The sequence below is a fragment of the Leuciscus leuciscus genome (genome assembly GCF_965113295.1).
Source record: "Leuciscus leuciscus genome assembly, chromosome: 1".
Classification (NCBI taxonomy): domain Eukaryota; kingdom Metazoa; phylum Chordata; class Actinopteri; order Cypriniformes; family Leuciscidae; genus Leuciscus; species Leuciscus leuciscus.
Window position 1 is genome coordinate 60629830 of NC_138725.1, and position 19602 is coordinate 60649431.

Here is a 19602-nt window from a genome sequence, read left to right on the forward strand (position 1 = left end):
AAGATAAGCAACTCACCTGACTTGCGTAAAAGTGGCCGATGATTTTGACGATGACCTGGTCGTGTTCATCAGGGGTTTGCTCTCGGGGAACCACTACTTCAGCAGCGGTGAGGTTCTGCAGCTCATTCACCTGTTCAATGAAATCAGCAGCACAGTCTTGATCAGTACATTCCATAAATCTTTTCTTTTAAATTACTAAAGTTCTCATATATACATTTTTGCTTAATTTGATGCGTTTAAATGACACACATACATATACATGCATACATACACACACACATATATACACACACACACATATATACACACACATATATGTATGTATGTATGTATATATATATATATATGTGTGTGTGTGTGTATATATGTGTGTATGTATGTCATTTAAACGCATCAAATTAAGCAAAAATGTATATATGAGAACTTTAAATTGCATTAAATTGATCAAAACTGACAGTAAAGCCATTTATGTTAAGATCTGAATTTGCATTTTGCAAATTAATCCTTTTCTTTTGAACTTTCTTTTCCATTTTATTCTTCCTAAGAGTCTTGTATCAGATTTATCAGTTTCCAAACAAAAATAAGCCACAAAACCGTTTTCAATACAGAAGAAGAAGAAGAAGAAGAAGAAATGTTTCTTGAGCAGCAAATCAGCATATTAGAATTATTTCATTAGGATCATATGATACTGAAGACTGGAGTAATGATGCTGAAAAATCAGCTTTGACATCACAGGAATACACACACATATACATAATATATACAGGACCCTTTAATATTAATATTTCTTGATAAAATGGGCAGAAGTAAAATAAAAGCTGAGACTGATCAGAAGTAACAAAGCACAAAGCTCTTTATGATTATTAGAAGGGAGGTGAGCTACAAATAATGTTTGATGTATTGAAAAAAAACGTGGATCTGGCAACCCTGTCTTGAACTTCTTGACTCATCGGATTAATCATACACCAAGTAAAATCAGCCACCGAAAACTGTCTGCCACCAATATATTGTGCACCCCTAATAAGCAACTTTCTCTGTAATAATCGGTCTCCAACATTTCCTTTCATGAAGTAACTTTATGGATATTCTTCCTCTAAAGAGCTGTCATCATCTGACAGCTATCAGCAATATATGTTAATGATGTATGACTTACAGTTTTCCCGCCCTTTCCGATGACCCTTCCTGCTGCTGCAGCTGCTACTTTGATGTGCGTCTCCAACTTCACCTCCTCTTTGGGGCCAAAGAAGTTCTCCTCCTTCAGCTTACCGTATATTCTGCCTTGAGCCTAAAACACAAAGGGCTTGTTAAATGACTTCCTGACAACATATTAATTTTGAAAATTTTATCGGAAATGACTTTGCAAACCATGCATTCATGCAAACCTTGAATTGGGCCTCCGGAGGCCCTGTCACGATGACCATTCGCATTTTCGAGTCTGGAGCCTCTGCTGGTGCAATCTAAGGAAAAATGCATTTGAGATGTCCTTCAGGAAAAGGGAACATAAACCTCAATATTTTAAATGACATAACACAATATTTGATCTGAGATGACCCGTGACTACAGAAATATTAACCCACACAACTGTTTTCAACATTGATAATAATAAGAATTGTTTTTTGAGCAGCAAATAAGAATATCTGAAGGATTTCTGAAGGATCATGTGACACTGAAGACTGGCGTAATGATGCTGAAAATTCTGCTTTGTTATCAGAAAAATTTAATTAAATTTTAAAATACAAATAGAAAAGATATTTTAAACTATAATAATATTTTACTGTAATAAATTTTACCTAGTGTACAATAATATTGTTTTTACTGTATTTTTGATCAAATAAATACAACATTGGTGAGCATAAGATACTTCTTTTTTAAAAACATTTATTTTATTTTTTTATCTTACAGACCCCAAACATTTGAATGTGTATGGTACTCTTTTTCACGCAATTATAATGAATGGCAGTTTTTAAACTTAAAATGTATGCAAAGGTATCAAAGTATAATAAAATACCATAGAAGTAGTCCATATAAAGTAATCTGAAATCCTTAATCCATAAAATAGCTCAGTATGTTGAGTTCATTGAAAAGCTCCAAGTAAAAATAATGATTCATTCATAAAAATAAAAACGACTGATTCATTCACAAACCGAAAACATTGCAACAGGTTTAAAACGACATGAGTGTAATTTTTGGGTGAACAATCTCGTTCTCCTATTGCATTCAGGTCTGTTTTGACTCAGAAGAGGTACATCATTGTTTTGTTTTTTAAATCCATAGTTTTTAGTACGAAGATGAAACTTTGCGAGTTTGTTAAGACTGTCAAAATACACATCTTTTTTCCCCAGATTTTTTTTTAACCAAAAAATTTAAGAGATGTAACCATTTCAACCACACTGTTACACCTTTTGCTTTTGGAAACTGTGGCTTTACACATTAAATTAAATTAATGCTGATTATTTTTTTCATCTATTAATTAGATTTGTCTCAAATTTGCCTCTTTCCTACGCACACACACATTTTTTCCGCAATTAAAAACACCTAAATATGTATAGGTTTATATTAGTTTATATATTTTATAGTTTTTATATATTTTTATAGTTTTATATATTAGTTTATTATTATTTTAACATAAAGGCCAGTCTCACTGATACTAATACAGCTACTGATGTCTGGATAAAAATGATTTCTCCCCCCCCTAATTTTAAACATTAATTATAGCCATCCAACATTACAGTGTATTTGAAAGCTATCAATTTTTTAACATTAGCTTAAAAAAAAAAAAAGACAACTTTTAATTTAAGTGAACTTAAACAATCCTCACATAAACCCATAATATATGTAATATTTACCTTTGCCCTTCCTGTCTAACAGGTAGGACATATACAGAAATTGAAATAAGTTATCAAACAGTCTGCACGGCATAAATTATAGATTAAATATAGACTAATGTTTATTAAAGCTACAAGAGTTCTTTAGTCAATAGCAGCGAGTAATTTTCTCTATTCCCTTTGTTCTGTGATTAACTTTCTAATTGGCTGCTGTCCCTTTAAGAGCAGCCGCTGCTGACAGAAACGCGGATCTAACACGCGCCTCATTCTCTCACAACTCTTTGCGTTCATTAAAGACTTTATTTCACTAATTTAAGAATGCTCTTATGTTATGAGGATTCTCGACAAAACAGACATTTTGGCATAATCCGTTCAAGTGTGAAAGAGAACCGCTTTCTGGTGCGCAGTCTGTGCGCAGCATACTGGCGCGCGTCTTTCTCTCTGTGTGTGTCAGGACATTCACAGGCAGCGCGTTTAAAAGCATTTACATGAATAAGAGCATCATATAATGTAACGCTACCCAAAGGATGAAAAAATATTAACGAATGCTGCGTTTTGTGTTAAATATTTTAACACGTTAAACTGGACAAAAATGTATCGCATGCATTAGCGTTAATGTTGACAGCCCTAATATATATATATATATATATATATATATATATATATATATATATATATATATATATATATAAATAAATGTAATCCACTACACAGACAGTAATCAACATTTATACCACTCAAGTCAGTCAAAAGAGACTGTGCTGTGACAAAACACAACAAATCATCTGCACAAAAAACGCAAAGTGAGCTTCAACAGCGGACGTCAAGCTTATGAGGGAAAGTTACTACACATAGTTAATTGCTGTCTGCCTTTTTCCGTCGATTTGTGGCTGTCAGAGTGCATATGAGATTTTACGGCATTGATTCCCATTGTAGCTACCCAACTTAAATACCTTTTTACAAACGCTGCAAAATCCTTCTTTATTTTGACCACCAACGGGCTGCAACCATGTCCTAAATTGTTTGTCTTCCTTGCACTTTCCCATTTTTCTGGTCTAGTTTTATTCCTGTTGTTCCTGCTGTTCAAAATGCCCGCGTCATCTCCGCATCACGGCAATTTTGCTCCGGAGGCAATCACCAAACTGGTTCCGCGTGTCTTTATCACACTAACGTACATATTTTGCGACAGCAAATAAAAATGATTAATTATGAAGGCTATTCAAATAAGTTGATAATATTTAATGCCTGTAGGATTACAATCTAATGCTTTTTAATGCCATTTAAGGCCTTGATTATCACAAAATCCATTTAATGACTTTTAATGCTTTTTAATGCCCCGCGGAAACATTTCTCATAAATACAGATAAAATCTTTTCTTGCATCACATTTTTGCTATAGTTCTTGAAAAATGTTCTCTTTTTTTTTTTTTATAATGAAAAGGGGGTAAATTGAGTAATAGCATGGTAAACACATGGTAACATTCAAAACCTTTGTGCATTCACTCAATGAGAAGTTACTGATTAGATACAATATGATTTTAGTTGAAAAACATTGAGTTCTGACTTTTTTATAAGCTTACGTTTCACCGGGTCCAAACAGACCCTGGAATGCAAAAGGTGTATTTACAGTTTTTAAATGCATTAGGAGGGTTCAAGTAAAAAAAAATTCTGGAAGCATGGGAACCCGAAGAGATCAACCACTATGCATTTTCATAAAAGTTACCTTAATAGACGCTCCAGCAAAACGGCTTAGCTGCTTGATATGCTGTCCCTTCTTGCCAATAAGGGCTCCCACAGCTTGGGCTGGGATGTACACGTGGACGGTCTCCTGTTCAGCGGCCTGTAAGGAGACACAAAACAAATAACTATCACATCGCAACATATGGTGAACACCCCGATAAAGAATTGTGCTTACAGACCATAATAAGGTAAAGGTGCCACAAGAGGCCAAGTTATGTGACACCAGTATCTATGTTTTTTTAGAAATGAATAATGAATAATGAGAAAATTGGTCGTACCCCCATAGGGCCATAGGGAGGACCAGGCACCGAGTTTCCGAGGGAAGGAGGCGGCATGGCCGAGGACGGCGGGAAGAGGCCAATGGCTCCCAGGTTTAGTCCAGGGATCAGGTGAGTCTGTTGCTGGATGAAAAGGCAAATGTAGATTCAGATTAGGCTTCAAATTCATGTTTCGTGGCCAAGTAAGTTACACTTACAAGGAAATAAAAAAAAAATGTATCTTACGGAAACTCACATTCATGGCAGCGATGTCATTGTCATATGCCTCTCGCACTTTCTTCATGATCTCCTGTTCCGCCAGGCAGCAGGCTTCGATCGAGCCCTTCACTGTAATGGTCCTCTCTGGGTTATAAAGGGTCAGATCCTGCAGTCTGCAGTGAGAGACATTCAGAATATAAATGCCTCCAATCGTGTTAAGGCAGCTCAGTACAAAATTGGGCCGCTGGTTGGTTCCTTTCATTTTTTTTATTGTGTCCTTTCATTGCTTACGGTGATATTGTGATCTTGGTATCAGTGTCTTGTTCCACTTTCTTCAGGTTGCGTCCCTCTTTACCGATCAAACGGCCAACAAAGTTGTTGTGGGCAAGAACCTTCAGAGGCACTTCATCAGCACTACCAGAAATGAATGAAAATTGTTAATAAAGATCTGAGAGCAGACATGAACAAGCACTGAAGGTTTCGAGAAAAATGAAAAAAAAAATTTATGTTGTTTATATGTCTATGTGGTGTTTTTAATATGCTTTAAAGACAAACCATGTGTAAATTCATAAGTCAACACCATTGCTGAGTATTTTCTCTTTAAAACTGTGATCTAAAGAAGCGATTTGAAATCGCTGGTGTTTCTGACGTCACAAACTACCTTCGTAACCAATCATGCCAACATACGGGCGGGCTTTAGCATATCATTAACTATGACCGTTCTGAAGCTGGGGAGTCTCAAGAAGCCAGATTATCACGGTATATTTTTTTGTTGATATGAAAAATCGGGTACATTTAGCAATATAGCGGGTGAATGATGTATAAAATGTTATGATGAACTATGTCTTTCTCCACTGACGTTCTGAGCTGTTCAAAGCATTTTTAAGGATGATGATTGTTAGAGCTGTCTGACTCTGAGATGGCGAACGGGAACATGGTTTGTGTAACATTAGCAACACTATTAGCTGTTTGAAAAGTCAAGCAAAAGGCTAATAATATTAATTACCGTTATGTGTCCAACGTTGTTGAGAGCGATACATAAAACGCATCATCATTCTGATATATCGACTTGTAGACGAGCATGTATGAGCGAGTGGAGGCGGGGCTCATTTGAATATTCATGGATCAACATATACTAAATAAAGCAAGGGTTATATAATTATATTCAAGCTATTTTAAGGCATGAATGCATTTTTTTTCACAGGAAAAAAACATTTAAATGTGTAATTTTGGTTATTAAAAAGATAAGTTTTAAGGGATACAATTATTGACCACATGGGGACTTTAAATGTTTTTGAAAGTCTCTTATGCTCACCATTTATTTGATCAAAAGTACAGTAAAAACTGTAATTTGGTGAAATATTACAATTTAAAAAAATGTGTCTTCAGTGTCACATGATCCTTCAGAAATCATTCTAATATGATGATTTGCTGCTCAAGAAACATTTATTATTATCAATGTTGAAAACAGTTGTGCCGTTTAATATTTATGTGGAAACTGGTACATTTTTTCAGGGTTCTTTGATGAATAGAAAGTTCAAAAGTACAGCATTTATTTGAAATACAAATCTTTTGTAACAATATATAAAAGTCTTTACTGACAGTTTTAATCAACTGATTTTTTTTAAAGACCCCAAACTTGTGAATGGTAGTGTAAACTGCACTTGCAATGAAAGGTGTAAGGAATCACTGTTCTGGACTTGACTAAGTGTGTAAACTTATCATCACTCACGTTTTGGTATCCTTGGCCTCCTGGTTCATGATTTCCAGGATCATGCGGCAGGCCGATGAACAGCCCTCTGGGGTAGAATGGATACTTATGGGCTTTTCGGCGGCACCTGCGTTCTCTTTACGATGCACATCAATCCTAAGAGATGAGAGGAGAAGAGAGGGAGGAGTTGTAAATGTTATGCATCAGACAGTGAATAAAACTAACAAAGGCACACGCAAAATAAAAAAAACATCTTAAAAATGTTACAGGTTTGGAGCGCCATGAGGGTGAACTCTTTTTTAAAATTAAATTAGTGTCTGTTCCATTCCATTAAACATTTACCATAAAATCACACTTTGAGTCAATCACTCACTTGCTCTGAGTCTGCTTGGTGATGTTACGGATGGTGGCGCCCTCCTTGCCAATGATGGCACCCACGTATTGCGTGGGCACCAGCAGCCTGAGAGGGATGTCAGCGTGCTGATGCTTGGAGGGGATTCCCGAACCAGGCGACATCTGGCGGTTTCCTCGCGGACCGTATCCAGGACGACGGCCGTTGTCTGGGCCTCGTTGAGAGTCGACCTCAGAGTTCTCGTCGGGGATGTATGACACATGCAGGGAGTTGTTCTCAAATTGGTAACCGTTGAGCTTCTGAATAGCTCTTTGGGAAGAAATGCATAAATAATATGCATGAATGCAGGGTTTATAGTAACGGACAGACTTTTTGGAGAAAATGTCACTGTCGTGTGGATGAATGCTAACTGATTAAATGCACAAAGATTAAACATATGGATAATTTCACAGTTAAATAGAAGTGATTTGCCTTAAAGGTTAAGAAACATAATGAATTAATCCGATGAAGAATCCAGGCTGACACATCTCATATTTAGCCAGTAGGTGTCAGCCTCAAACAAGAAAAAATGTCTCAGTGAGAAGGCGTGTGGAGGTTTAATTTTACATAAAGACAAGTCATTTATAAAGCTGAAATGGGTAACTTTTGTGTTAAAATACTTTTTTTATCCCATCTTAAAATGCACAAAGTCATTTGTCTGTTTTTTTTTTGTGGGGTTTTTTTTGTTCTAAAAATTGAAAACAGTGGTGCTTTCAAAACATTGATAATGCAGACCAGTACAGACATTATCTCAACCAATGGTGTGAGTTTGGGGAGGGGCTTTCTGTTTGTTCGCCCAATGGCAGACAGGGAAATCTATTTGACAAAATTCCATTCTATTTGGTGACACTAGTGGAAAAATTACACACTTAATGCAGGGCAAAGTACACTCACTGTCTAGCATGCTCCCGTGTCCCATATGTGACGTTCACAACTGCGGTCTCACTCTCTGTGTTCACTATGAGGAAAAATAAGAACAGAGAGAGAAGCAGAGTGTAAATTACTTACTGATACTGTAAAAGAATTAGCAACATGTCCAAGTGTTCATTATGAACTAATCTTTCACAGTAATACAAATTGTCGTGTTATTTCATTAGTATTCACTCCAATGTCCATAATCCAAAAGAAATGACACTCCAGGTATTAATTTACCTTGTTCACAGTTCTCAACAGTTCCATACTGGGCAAGCAGACCATCAAGAACCTACAATGGATAAAACAGAACGAAATGAATGCAAGGAAAATTACTCTGTATTTTTGTCTTGTTTTCCAGTAAATAAAAAAAAAAATCTTTCTTAAATCAAAACATTTATTTTGGAAGCAAAATGACTTAATTGCGATACATTTTTCAGAAAAGAAGCCCTAAGATGTTAAGTGAGTTTATGCTTAAAACAAGAAAAACTATCTGTCAATGAGACAAGAAAAATAAACATAATTCAAAGGGAAAACAGGATTATTTTTGTGCACATTTTTCCTTCTCAAGTAAATGTATCTTGATTTAAAAAAATAGATATTTGTAATGGTTTTCAGGAAGGCTCCAACTGACTGGTTTCACAAAAGAAATAGAGACTCAACTTACTTACATCAGCCCTGTTTTATAAGTACCAGTGTGTAGTTTGTTTAATGAAGCTACACTCTTAAAAACAAAGGTTCTTTAATGACATCTGGTTCCACAAAGAACAGTCGAAAAAGTTCTTTAGATTATTAAAAGAAAAAAAATGGTTCTTTTAAGAACTGTTCTTTGACAGTTTGTTTGTTCTTCTATGGTATCTCTGTGAAAATCCCCTTTTGTAGCCTTTAATTTGTAAGAGTGTAGCCAAGAGGACAAGCCATCTGTGGTTTAAAACGTTTTTTAAACTATCAGGACCTCCCAGAATTCTCAAACTCATATTAAAAATTGTCTCATCCCAAACGAAAATAATCAGGTATGTGATTTTGTGTATGATAATAACAGGCTTAAGTTCCATTCAGAACTTAACATCTGTCAAACAGGACTACACCAAACCCAGTTGGCATCAGATTGGTGTTTGCCACCTGGGTTTAGCCTCCTAGTGGCTGACATTGGCACAAGTGGCTGGCAGAAGTGGGGCCTGCTGGAGACGTGCCAAGAAAGACCCCGCCCCGCAAGAACAACAGTCAGGCAGTACAACAACCATCGGATAAAACACGCACTGTGCCACACCCGTGCACACACACACACACACACACACACACACACACGCACACACATACCCAGACACTGTATGTCGATGGTGTAATCTCATAATCACACACAAATCACCTAACCTGAATGACATGGGTAAAACTCTGAGTTTAAACCAACACAGGGCACTGCCCTTGCCAGAACATGTAGGGAAAGTTCAAACGTCGCTATTCAGAGTCAGAAATTTGCACCAAAGTGACAGAATTGCACAGATGATATAATTATTAAGATGCAGTTTTGTCCACATAAGTATTAGAACATTTACATTTTAAAAAGGCTGTTTCAGGTTTCTTTTTGGAAGAGGCTGAATTTTTTGGGGGATATTGAAACACTTTCTCGTATTCCAACAAAATGTGCAAGCGTAATTTTAAGCAAACTCACTTAATATGACATTTTAGAATTTTTTGCAGAAAACAAAACTGAACATCTTAAGTCATTTACCTTCTCAAGTAAATGTAAAAAATCTAAAAGTAAATGTTAAAATGCTTTCTCGTACTCTGGCAGAATGTGCAGACAGATATAAGTAAGCCATTTGTAGCTTAATTTTCCATAAAACTACTTAAACTTTTTTGGTAACTCTGTATTAAAACTAGTCTCAAACTAAATTAACAGCCATGTATTTTGTGTATGATATTGATAACAGGACTAATTTTAATCACATCATTTTTCCCCCCCACATTTTACAACCCAGTTGGCATCAGATTGGCTTTCATATATTTTACCAATGTAAAATAAAATGTTGAAACGACTTGACATTTACGTTGTACGTGCTTTCTTTTATTTTATTTTTTTAGGTCAAACTTAAGATACTGTCTGAAACTATGAATGGAGAAAAGAACGCAATAATTTTTTTCTAGGATTAGGATTAATCTATGTCTGGAAAACATCCTTAAGAGCCACCCTGGCACTTCGGTAGAACATTTGGGTGAAGAGCATCGTGTCGATTAAGAAAAACTGAGAAGATCTTACTGTCAGACCAGACATGGACACACCCAGACTCACCTCCCACTGTAGGTGTGGCGGAATGTTTCTGATCTGGAGTTTTCTGGTCCTGTAGAGGAAGAAATGAAGAGAAAACGAAGTTTAGAAAAGGTTCCCCTCACAAACTTTGCTTGATGAAACAAGTGCTATCAATATATCCAATACAAATTGTCAGGGGCGGTCACAGCCACAGACATTTTCAACAAAAACTGCTTTCACGTTTACACCCACAATCACATTAAAACTAATTACACTAATGACATCTGGTGCTTCAACGTCATCCAAATTCTGATTTACGCTGGCGGCTAGCGTTCAGAAAGGTCCTGGTCTTGTCTACATCTAAATGATGTGGCAAGAGAAGCACGGAAAGGTGAAAGTCAAAGTCAGAACAGGGATAAATCCATCTGAACAGTAACTTCCATCATAAAGGGTTCTTCATTTTAGCTCTGACATTAATACTTTTATTCTTTCACATGCCATAAGAGTGAGCAGATATAAATCAAGTTCTTTTTTAACATTGCAAATTATCTGCTTAAAAATCTGTTTGTTTTTTTCATTTGAAGGTATTGATTAACTTTAGATGCATCAATCAAAGAAAAGGAAAATTCTAGTTTAAAACACTAGTAAATCGAGGACAGAACATGTAAGGTCAATGAAAAGATCTCAAAGTGATCCGATTCGGGAATCTCTTATTATTTATAGTTGGGTTGATTAAACATTATAAAGATGCTTGGGAGCATCTGTCCTGCTCGACGTTTGTGGAAATGAGGCGGAATGAGCAGAGAAGAGAGAGAGAAAGAGAGAGAGAGAGAGAGAGAGAGAGGAGACTGAATGTGTATATTGAAACTAGACACTGATGTAGTTCAATGCCAGCTGCCCCGGAAGCTTCCAAAATCATTGGTCGAGAAAGAGAGAGAGAAAAAGAAAGAAGTGCAAGTAACTAAAGCAATGTCAAAGCAATGCAGTGAATAAAAAGATGCAGAGAGAGATAAAAAAAGGAAAAACAAGTGAATCAACTAAAGTCCAATTGAGAACTGCAGCATGGCACTGCTCCATCACCATAACAATGGCACAGTTAAGAGGAGACGGTTATCCAGATAACCTACACATACTGGAGCACTCTGGAACCTCTAGGGGGCGTAACAGCAACCTTCTGATGCAATGTATGCGTTTAGGATGAAGGAGGGAAATGAGTGTCAGGGGTTATTTGGGAGGGGCCTGAAACTCTGCTCGGGTGACTGAGACCAGAAACCCTAAAGACCTATGAACTCTGCAAGGTTGACACCCACTGGTTGACAAGCAAAGCAAATGGCGCTGTTTACTCACTTTCTACCTCCCCTCATGCAAATGGCGGGCAAAACAGCCAATCAGGGAAAAAGGAATATCCTGCAAGGGGGTTTCACACCACACAGATCAGCAATGTGAGCGTGTCCAGGCCAAACGGAACCAAATGAAATCATGTATTGTCCAATTTATAAAAAAAAAAATTTTTAAAGGCCATTCCTTGGAGCACTTGCTTAAGATATTAGAGTATGTACTTTCTTCTTTTGTTTGCTTCCAATATCATTCAGAGTTCAAGATGAAAGCAACATGTCTTCCAGTGTGTTTCAAGTAAATTAAGAGCCGAAAAGCACCTAAAGATACAACAAATGTTAACAAAAGGCAAAGGCCACACAAACACCACCAATCTGTTCGCTCTCCCACTGATCAATCACCTCGTCCCCGAACCCATCCCCCAACCTGACACTTCCGCATCCCACCCACACTCACCACATATACCCGCAACAGAGTTTTTCATCCCTACCCCCACTCCTGAAAAACATCCTTCTTGTTTGGCACCTTTGAATCCATTTAAACCCATCATGTCAAGTCCCACCCGGTCTCTGACCAATCTGATTGGTCAACGGAAATGTAAATCACGGCCACATGAAAGAGGCGAAGAGGACTGACACCCCTTTCGGTCTCTTTTTCTATTGTTTAGAGACGAAAACATTTCTGAATTGACCTGTAGTGCTGCAGGCCTTACGTCCAGCCATGGAGCAGTGGATGATGGGACACTAACCACAAATCTGTTAACATGCTCAAATTCTCCAGAAAGAGTTGCATGGGATTTTTCTGTATTTTATGGCGTGGCAAATAAAAGCTATGTTTAGATTTGGCTTTAGTTAAAACAGGAATCTCAACACGCATTGAAACAGAAATTTCAAAATCACACAGCACTACAAAGACGATCAAAAATGCAAATAAAAAGACCAAATAACAAGAACAGAAAAGAACAAGGATAGAAAAGATTGGAAGAAAAAAAGAAGAGAGATTCACCCCCTACAAGGGTCAACGGTGAGGGCCCTATAGACAAGTGAATAGCATTGGGGTGTGTGTGTGTGTGTGTGTGTGTGTGTGTGTGTGTGTGTGTGTGTGTGTGTGTGTGTGTGTGTGTGTGTGTGTTAGGGTTGGTATGTGGTATTGTCCTATAGGAGAGCGTCAGCAGTGCATAACTGAGGTTTACTCATATCTTGAACTTGTAAAAGTGAAAGAAAAAGTATAGACATGCCTCTGGCTTGAGATAAGATTCCAATTGAACGAAGAAAAAAAGAAAAAAGTGGCAAACATTTCGGTCAAGTGACCTTTCTAAGCATTGAGAGAGGTGCAATTGGTGGTGTACAGCCTTTTTTGATGCATTTCCCTAATTAGACTCATTTGGACAATTTGTAAGGCGAGGTGAGTTCCTGGCTTTTCTTGAGATAAGATTCACCAGAGACTATAGCAGAAGTTCGCAATGATGTATAGCAGTGTTTAATCAATAATCATATATTATTATTATTATCAGCATTATAATTATTATTTTCATCATATAAAAAAAAAAAAAAAATCCACAATTGTTTGGTCTTTTAGTAAAGAGATCTGAAATTCATACTAGCTGGAGCATCTAGCAAAACTCTATCCGTTCCACACACACACACACACACCGTAGCACATGATAAAAAAAAAAAAAACTCTATACTTCTTGACACAGTTAAGCACATTCAGTTCCTCCATACCACGCAAACACGCTTAAACACACAAACACATTTACTTCACATTTTAAATGAGGCCGTACGTACCATACTCTTCTATTCTAAAGTTTGGGATCTGCATACTTTTTTTACTTTAAGAAATGAATATTTTTATTCACCAAGGATGCATTAAATTGATCAAAAGTGATATATATTTGAAAATATTAATTTAAAATAAAAGCTGTTCTCTTGAACTTTCTATTCAAAGAATCAAAAAAAAATATATATATATATTCCATAGAAAAAAAGGATTCCATAAAAATATTAAGCAGCACAACTGTTTTCAACATTGATAATAATAGATAAATGTTTAAGCATCCAATAAGCATATTAGAATGATGTTTGTGACACTGAAGATTTGAGTGATGATGCTGAAAATTCAGCTTTAAAAATCACAGGAATAAATTACATTTTAACATTTTATTAACATAGAAAAGTAACTTTAAATTGTAATATTTTTACAAATAAAGGCAGCCTTGATGAACTTAATTTAAAACATTTAAAAATCTTACTGACCACAAATGTTTGAATAGTGAAAATAATTTATATTTGATTATAGCTATAATATAGAATTTTTTTTGTAATTTTAAATATTAGAGCTGTATATTTTTGTTAAATATATACTATATAACTTAATAATTTACATTTAATAAATGTGATTTCATCATTACTATTTAAAAAATATTAAAGTTTAGTGTAATTTTCACATCAATATTTTTTTTTAAACTTAGGCTAAATGCCTAGATGTGGATTTTTGTGTGTGTTTGTTTAGCTAACAACTATAGCCAAGTAAACCCACACACACATAAAGTAGGTGCACCTCCACCACCCTCTTCGCTAAACATTAATAAGACCTCCAGCATATCCAGATGCATGATGGGCCAGTCTCAGCAGGAATCAGCAGGGCCATCTTCATCAGATGGAGACTCATCTTATATTCAAAAACACACTCCGAATCCCAGGAATATCAAACACACACACACACACACACTAAACTCAACTACGATGCCTGCTGACAATCTTTTAAATGTGCATTAGGGTTACTTTGTCTTATTTGATAAATCAACAAAATGTATAACATATTTTACTGTGGTATCTAAAACTTTTATACATAAAAATGATCAAGCGATAAGTAAATCTGCTTCTCCTGTGAACATATACAAAACACACTCACAACACTCAACATTTACAACAAAGAACCCTATAGTTCAGAGAACAAATGTGTCACACTGACATTAAACACACAGGCAGTCTCCTACACCGTAAGCACTACACAGGTGCATGCAAACCTAGGTCTGCGTGAAAAGCGCTAAAATCCACCAAGCCACTTTTGATGAGCACAGGCCTGTCAAATGAGAAGAAAAGACACAAATCCGGAAGACAAATGCATGTTGTCGAGGATAATAAACGTGCTTCCCAAAACATTGCACTCCATTTAGTCTCAACGGACACATTGCATTAAAAAACTGAATTGTGTCTGCTCTACAAGCCTTACCATGCAATCATCTGAAAAGCTTTAGACACTAGGAATCTTTTTCTGTCAACTGTGTGTGAGGGAATTTTTCTAAACAGAGGAACACTAGTTGGAGGAAGGAGCTGGGAGAAATGAAGAAATCATTGAAGACATGCACTAAATACAGGTTTGAACTTAATACAGCGAACTACAATTTTTTGAAACTAACAACTTTGGAGATTTAATAGAGACAAAAACATGAGGTTAATGTGATTTTGTAGTTTACAATACTTCACATAAGTGTAAATGTAGGTCAATGTATCCATTTCAAAGTGCAATAACAGTCATAATTGACATTTAATTAGGGCACTTAAAGCTACAAAAATTTAGTGATCTAACAGTAATTAATTAACCAATTCCAGGCCCACTGTACGAGAGGTCCAACAGGAAACCAAGCACACAAGAAGTCAAAAATCACCCCTTAGAAGTCAAAACCATCATTGAGCAACTTCCTGTCTTGCTTTCAGCCATTTCCACCTCAGCCAATCAGAGGTGAAGTTGATTCAAAAAAAAAAACGGGGGAAGATAACAGAGAGAGAGAGAGAGAGAGAGAGAGAGAGAGAGAGAGAGAGAGAGAGAGAGAGAGAGAGAGAGAGAGAGAGAGAGAGAGAGAGAGAGAGAAAGAAAGAGAGGAAAAAGAGAAACAATATGCACAAAGAAACTTAAATCACTCACATCCTTAACCCCTCCTCCATCACTCATTCATTCACCTCTCACACACACAGCAGCAGATTATGGATACCTGAATTATAAGATTATGAAATATGACGCCAGTTAAACTAAAGTCTTCTAGGCAAGTTTTTACACATCTAAGGAAAAAATAAATAAAACTACACATACATTGCTGACCAGTAAATCAACCTAACTTACCAGCTAAACTGTCCACATATTCAAGTGCAAATATCAACTTGCATGAAATTAATCTGAAATGAAAAGGCATCCCAGATCTTTTCTAAAAGTTTTGCTAGAACTTTATTAAACATAAAAACAAAAAACTATAAGACTTATTTAAACCTCCAATTGGGCTTAAAATACTGCTGGTGTGAAAACACACTGCACTGAACTGTATATTCTTTTTTAATATGGTAAAAAAAGCATTTCAAAGGGAAGGGGTCCATTTTCTTGCTTAAATTTATTTCAAACGAAATGATAATATATATACATACATACATATATATATACATATATACTTTTTCTATATTCAAATAATAATATATAAAAATATTATAAAAGCATTTAAACAAAATATAATATTTCTTAAATAATCTAAGAAAAAAAGAAGCAGTAGGATTATACTTAGCACAATAAAGTTTATATGGTTTTGCAAAAAATGTTTTGCTACACAGCACAAAAAAAAGAGAAGTGTGTTATTTTTAGGCTAATTAAATTGGTGTAAATAAAAGTAGCTTACTTTTTTCAGCACCAAATATTTTTTTTCAGCTAAAACAAATCTTTTTTTTCTTTTAATAAGCAAATCTTATTTTACTTTAAATAACTATTGTATTGTACTAATAAGTTATACATTTAAAAATCTAACCTGCATTCTCCTGAAAGCAAACAATTATATTCTATACTGAAGATAATGAATTTGCATGTAAAAAAAAAAAAAAATTATAAACAGCCATAACTGAAATTATACAATGCTAAACCTTTTTTTCTTCTTCAACATGACACACTGTGGTTTTACAGAGGTACGAAATGAAACAGAACTTCAGTCAGTAAACTGCCAGTGAAGCTTCATACAGCAAGGCCTCTGCAGCCAACACTGAAAATGGCGGGTGAGTGTGGGAGGGGAAGGGGCGGATCCTAAGTTCCACACACCTCCCTTTCCCGCTCTTTGCGTAACAACGAGTCCGCGGAGGGACGTTGTAAGCTACTTGAGGTCTATGGACGTGGAGGTTCCTCAAGTCAATGAAAACATCCTCGTAACAAAGTTAAGGACAAGGATCAGAGTTCAGTTGTGTAGAGAGCCATTATAGAGATACCCTCTCGCCCGGGGGGACCAGATGCGGTGGTTCCAGGCGTTGAATGGAACAGCAAGGGTTAAGCCATAAATCAAAGTGGTGTAGAGAGTAGCAGAGATGGTGAGACAACTTTACCAGAAATAACAGACGTCCCATCCCCCCCTTTTTCCTGCTTTCTTCTCACTCTGTTTCTTGTTCCCTCTTTCTACACTCCTCCCTGTGGAGCTTTCTGCTCTGCATTACCTGATAGGCCTTCCCACCCCCTCGCCGCTCTGCTTTTTTCCCCTTGCCCTATTCCTCCGAGAGGTGAAAGGTCACTCCCCAAGCTTAGCAATCAACACACGCTGATGCAACCCGTAACATACCAGAAGAAGAAAGCGAGAGGGGGCGATATATTGCTTACTGCCGGCCCCAGCAATACAGTCGTATAACAATGAAAGCAATAAAAATAAATCTCCCGCCTCTAGCCATTGAACATTGGTGATGGCCAATAGCATGGCAGTGGTGGACACGGTCTGTCTTAAACCAAAACTGAGACTTGAGCCTCATATACTGAAAAGATAAAGTTACTGATGTTTTTTGTGAAAATTTACTTAATTTTTTCCTCTCAATTAAATAGCTGCTCAAAAAGAATTTTAAAAAAATTCCTCTAAAAGTTTTTTTGTTTTTAAAATCAGGAAAAATGATCAGAATATGAAGCAAGCACTAGCAGGAGAAAGTGTATTCATATTCAACTACAAATGCATCACATTATAAAGAGATAAATCCATAAATTAATGCAAATAGATGCAGTCTGAAAACAATGACAACGCTGCAACTGCACAATTTGGTGACACAATTACTAAGAATAGAAATGTATCTGTTGCCATTCAAACCATTCAAATTTAACAGGAGAGAAGCGGACGTTGGCCTTGTGCTAAATTGATTCTAAGACAAATTCTAGACTCTCATAGACGCAGTAGAGTGGAGTATGTACATTTTTCACAGTCCATGCAAAAGTGACCAATGACTGCAAAAGTGACCAGTGACTGTAAAGTGTCTTTTTGACAAATACAAAGATTTGAGAAGCTGCAAGGTATGTTAAGTTCAAACCTTCATGGACACACAGACATCTAAACAGTTGCAAGAACGTAAGAGAGCGGTCAAATGTTTTGCTATTAGATGTATAAATTTAATCAGAATTATACAAATATTATTCAAGCAATGAAGAAGGAAAAAAGCAAGAGACAACAAAAATGTGCTGCTTTCATTAGAACCTACATCACAAGATTGCCATTCTCCACATATACCAGCCTGTGGTATAATACTCTAAAGGTGCAACCGATTTAAAAAAGAAAGAAAAGAAAAAGAAAAGAGAGAGAAATAAACTAAATGTGATGACACATAAACAGTATAATACTTTTGCGAAGTTTAGTCTGAAGCTTATAAGCTTCTCTAATGAAATAGAAGAGTCATAGTTTACGGCACATGTTCTACTTTGTGCATGGACACATTTTTATTATTAAATCCTGTTGAACTCTCACAGAGAAGTGGATAATTGCAATTAAAAAAATATTATATATACTATATTTAAGACTGCACTTATTGTCATAAGCAAAAAGCATTTGAATGCTATAGTGGAAAATTATTCAAATCTGCTAAAAATGCATGAATTACCATACCATTTTCACATTTTTGTGCTAATTATTTATATAGCAAACTGTTGAAAGATGATTTTAAAAATATATACACCGTTCAGAATCATTAGGCAAATATAAATCACTGAAAGTAAATCCAAATGATTTGAAAATGTATTTAGAATGTAGTACTAAAATTATTTTTTACTTGCATGAGTCTAATAGGATAGATTCTAGTATAGGGAAACCACTCGGCTTTCTACTGCAAATGTGTAAGCATGTCAAAGTATGCAAGGAGCGACATGCTCAGCTGAGGAATGCAATGCCTCTGAAACGGCAGCCGGTGGGGGTGAAGCGAAGAAAACCTGAGGTCCTTTCCTGCACATTATCATGTGAAACACCCCTCCCTCTCATCCGTCATCCTCTCTCTCTCTCTCTCTCGGCCATTTGAGTGAGACGAGGAGCCATGGGGAATGGAGAGCGAGAGAGAGAGAGAGACAGAGAGAGATTTCATCTCATCGACAAAGAGTTTTTTCTGCAAGTAGTTCTCAACCTTGCATCTCAACCTTTGACCCCAATGTGGATGAGGAACGCTTTGGCCGGGACTTTAAAAAGAGCCATAGGGCAGGGCAGAGGACTGGGGTTACTAGCAAACAATTGAACTTTTCAAAGAGGTATAGCGGCTCTTTTAAAAGGTGGTGGTGGTGGGGGGTTAGGACATAAAACAGCTAATATTAAAATCTTTCTTAAATTGTGGTGCATTGAAATTGACAAACTTGGAAATCAATTAAAAAAATTAAATAATAATAATTAGCACAGAACAGGCAAGTAAGCAGGCTTGTTGAAAAAGGGGCGTTGCCTGAGTCATAACTCATCAGTAATGACAGAAGGCACTGTCTAAATGTTTTATTAGTTGAACACACTAACATAATTGTTGCAAATAATCCTTACTCAACTTGTGATACTATTTACGTAAACAGTGCGTTTCTCATTCCGAGAAAATAGCAAAAGAGTGTTTGCGTCTTTCTGAAAACTCCATATGTAGGCCTACAGGCATTTCCTACTAGGGTGGGGTTGGTTCGGGGGGGTGGTATGTGAGGAACAACTGTAGACACTAACAACTCCGGGAT

At 36.3% G+C, this 19602-nt stretch overlaps 1 protein-coding gene across 3 annotated transcripts in view; it reads right to left on the reverse strand.

Annotated features, from left to right (window-relative positions):
- The window catches only part of igf2bp1 (insulin-like growth factor 2 mRNA binding protein 1), a 39944-nt gene that overhangs the window by 5857 nt on the left and 14485 nt on the right, over nucleotides 1–19602 (reverse strand). For 2 of the 3 annotated variants that reach the window (XR_014205598.1, XM_082167769.1), the window contains exons 3-14: nucleotides 10348–10396; nucleotides 8295–8346; nucleotides 8037–8100; nucleotides 7125–7412; nucleotides 6773–6907; nucleotides 5332–5454; nucleotides 5078–5213; nucleotides 4843–4965; nucleotides 4548–4664; nucleotides 1383–1457; nucleotides 1154–1285; nucleotides 17–130 (exon numbers count right to left, since the gene is read on the reverse strand). Coding sequence is in view for 2 of the 3 variants with exons in the window: in XM_082167769.1 (XP_082023895.1) it covers nucleotides 17–130; nucleotides 1154–1285; nucleotides 1383–1457; nucleotides 4548–4664; nucleotides 4843–4965; nucleotides 5078–5213; nucleotides 5332–5454; nucleotides 6773–6907; nucleotides 7125–7412; nucleotides 8037–8100; nucleotides 8295–8346; nucleotides 10348–10396 (1408 nt within the window). In the remaining variant the exon portion in view is untranslated. The remainder of the gene's footprint in view (nucleotides 1–16; nucleotides 131–1153; nucleotides 1286–1382; nucleotides 1458–4547; nucleotides 4665–4842; nucleotides 4966–5077; nucleotides 5214–5331; nucleotides 5455–6772; nucleotides 6908–7124; nucleotides 7413–8036; nucleotides 8101–8294; nucleotides 8347–10347; nucleotides 10397–19602) is intronic. The other variant, XM_082167770.1, reaches the window with a different exon arrangement.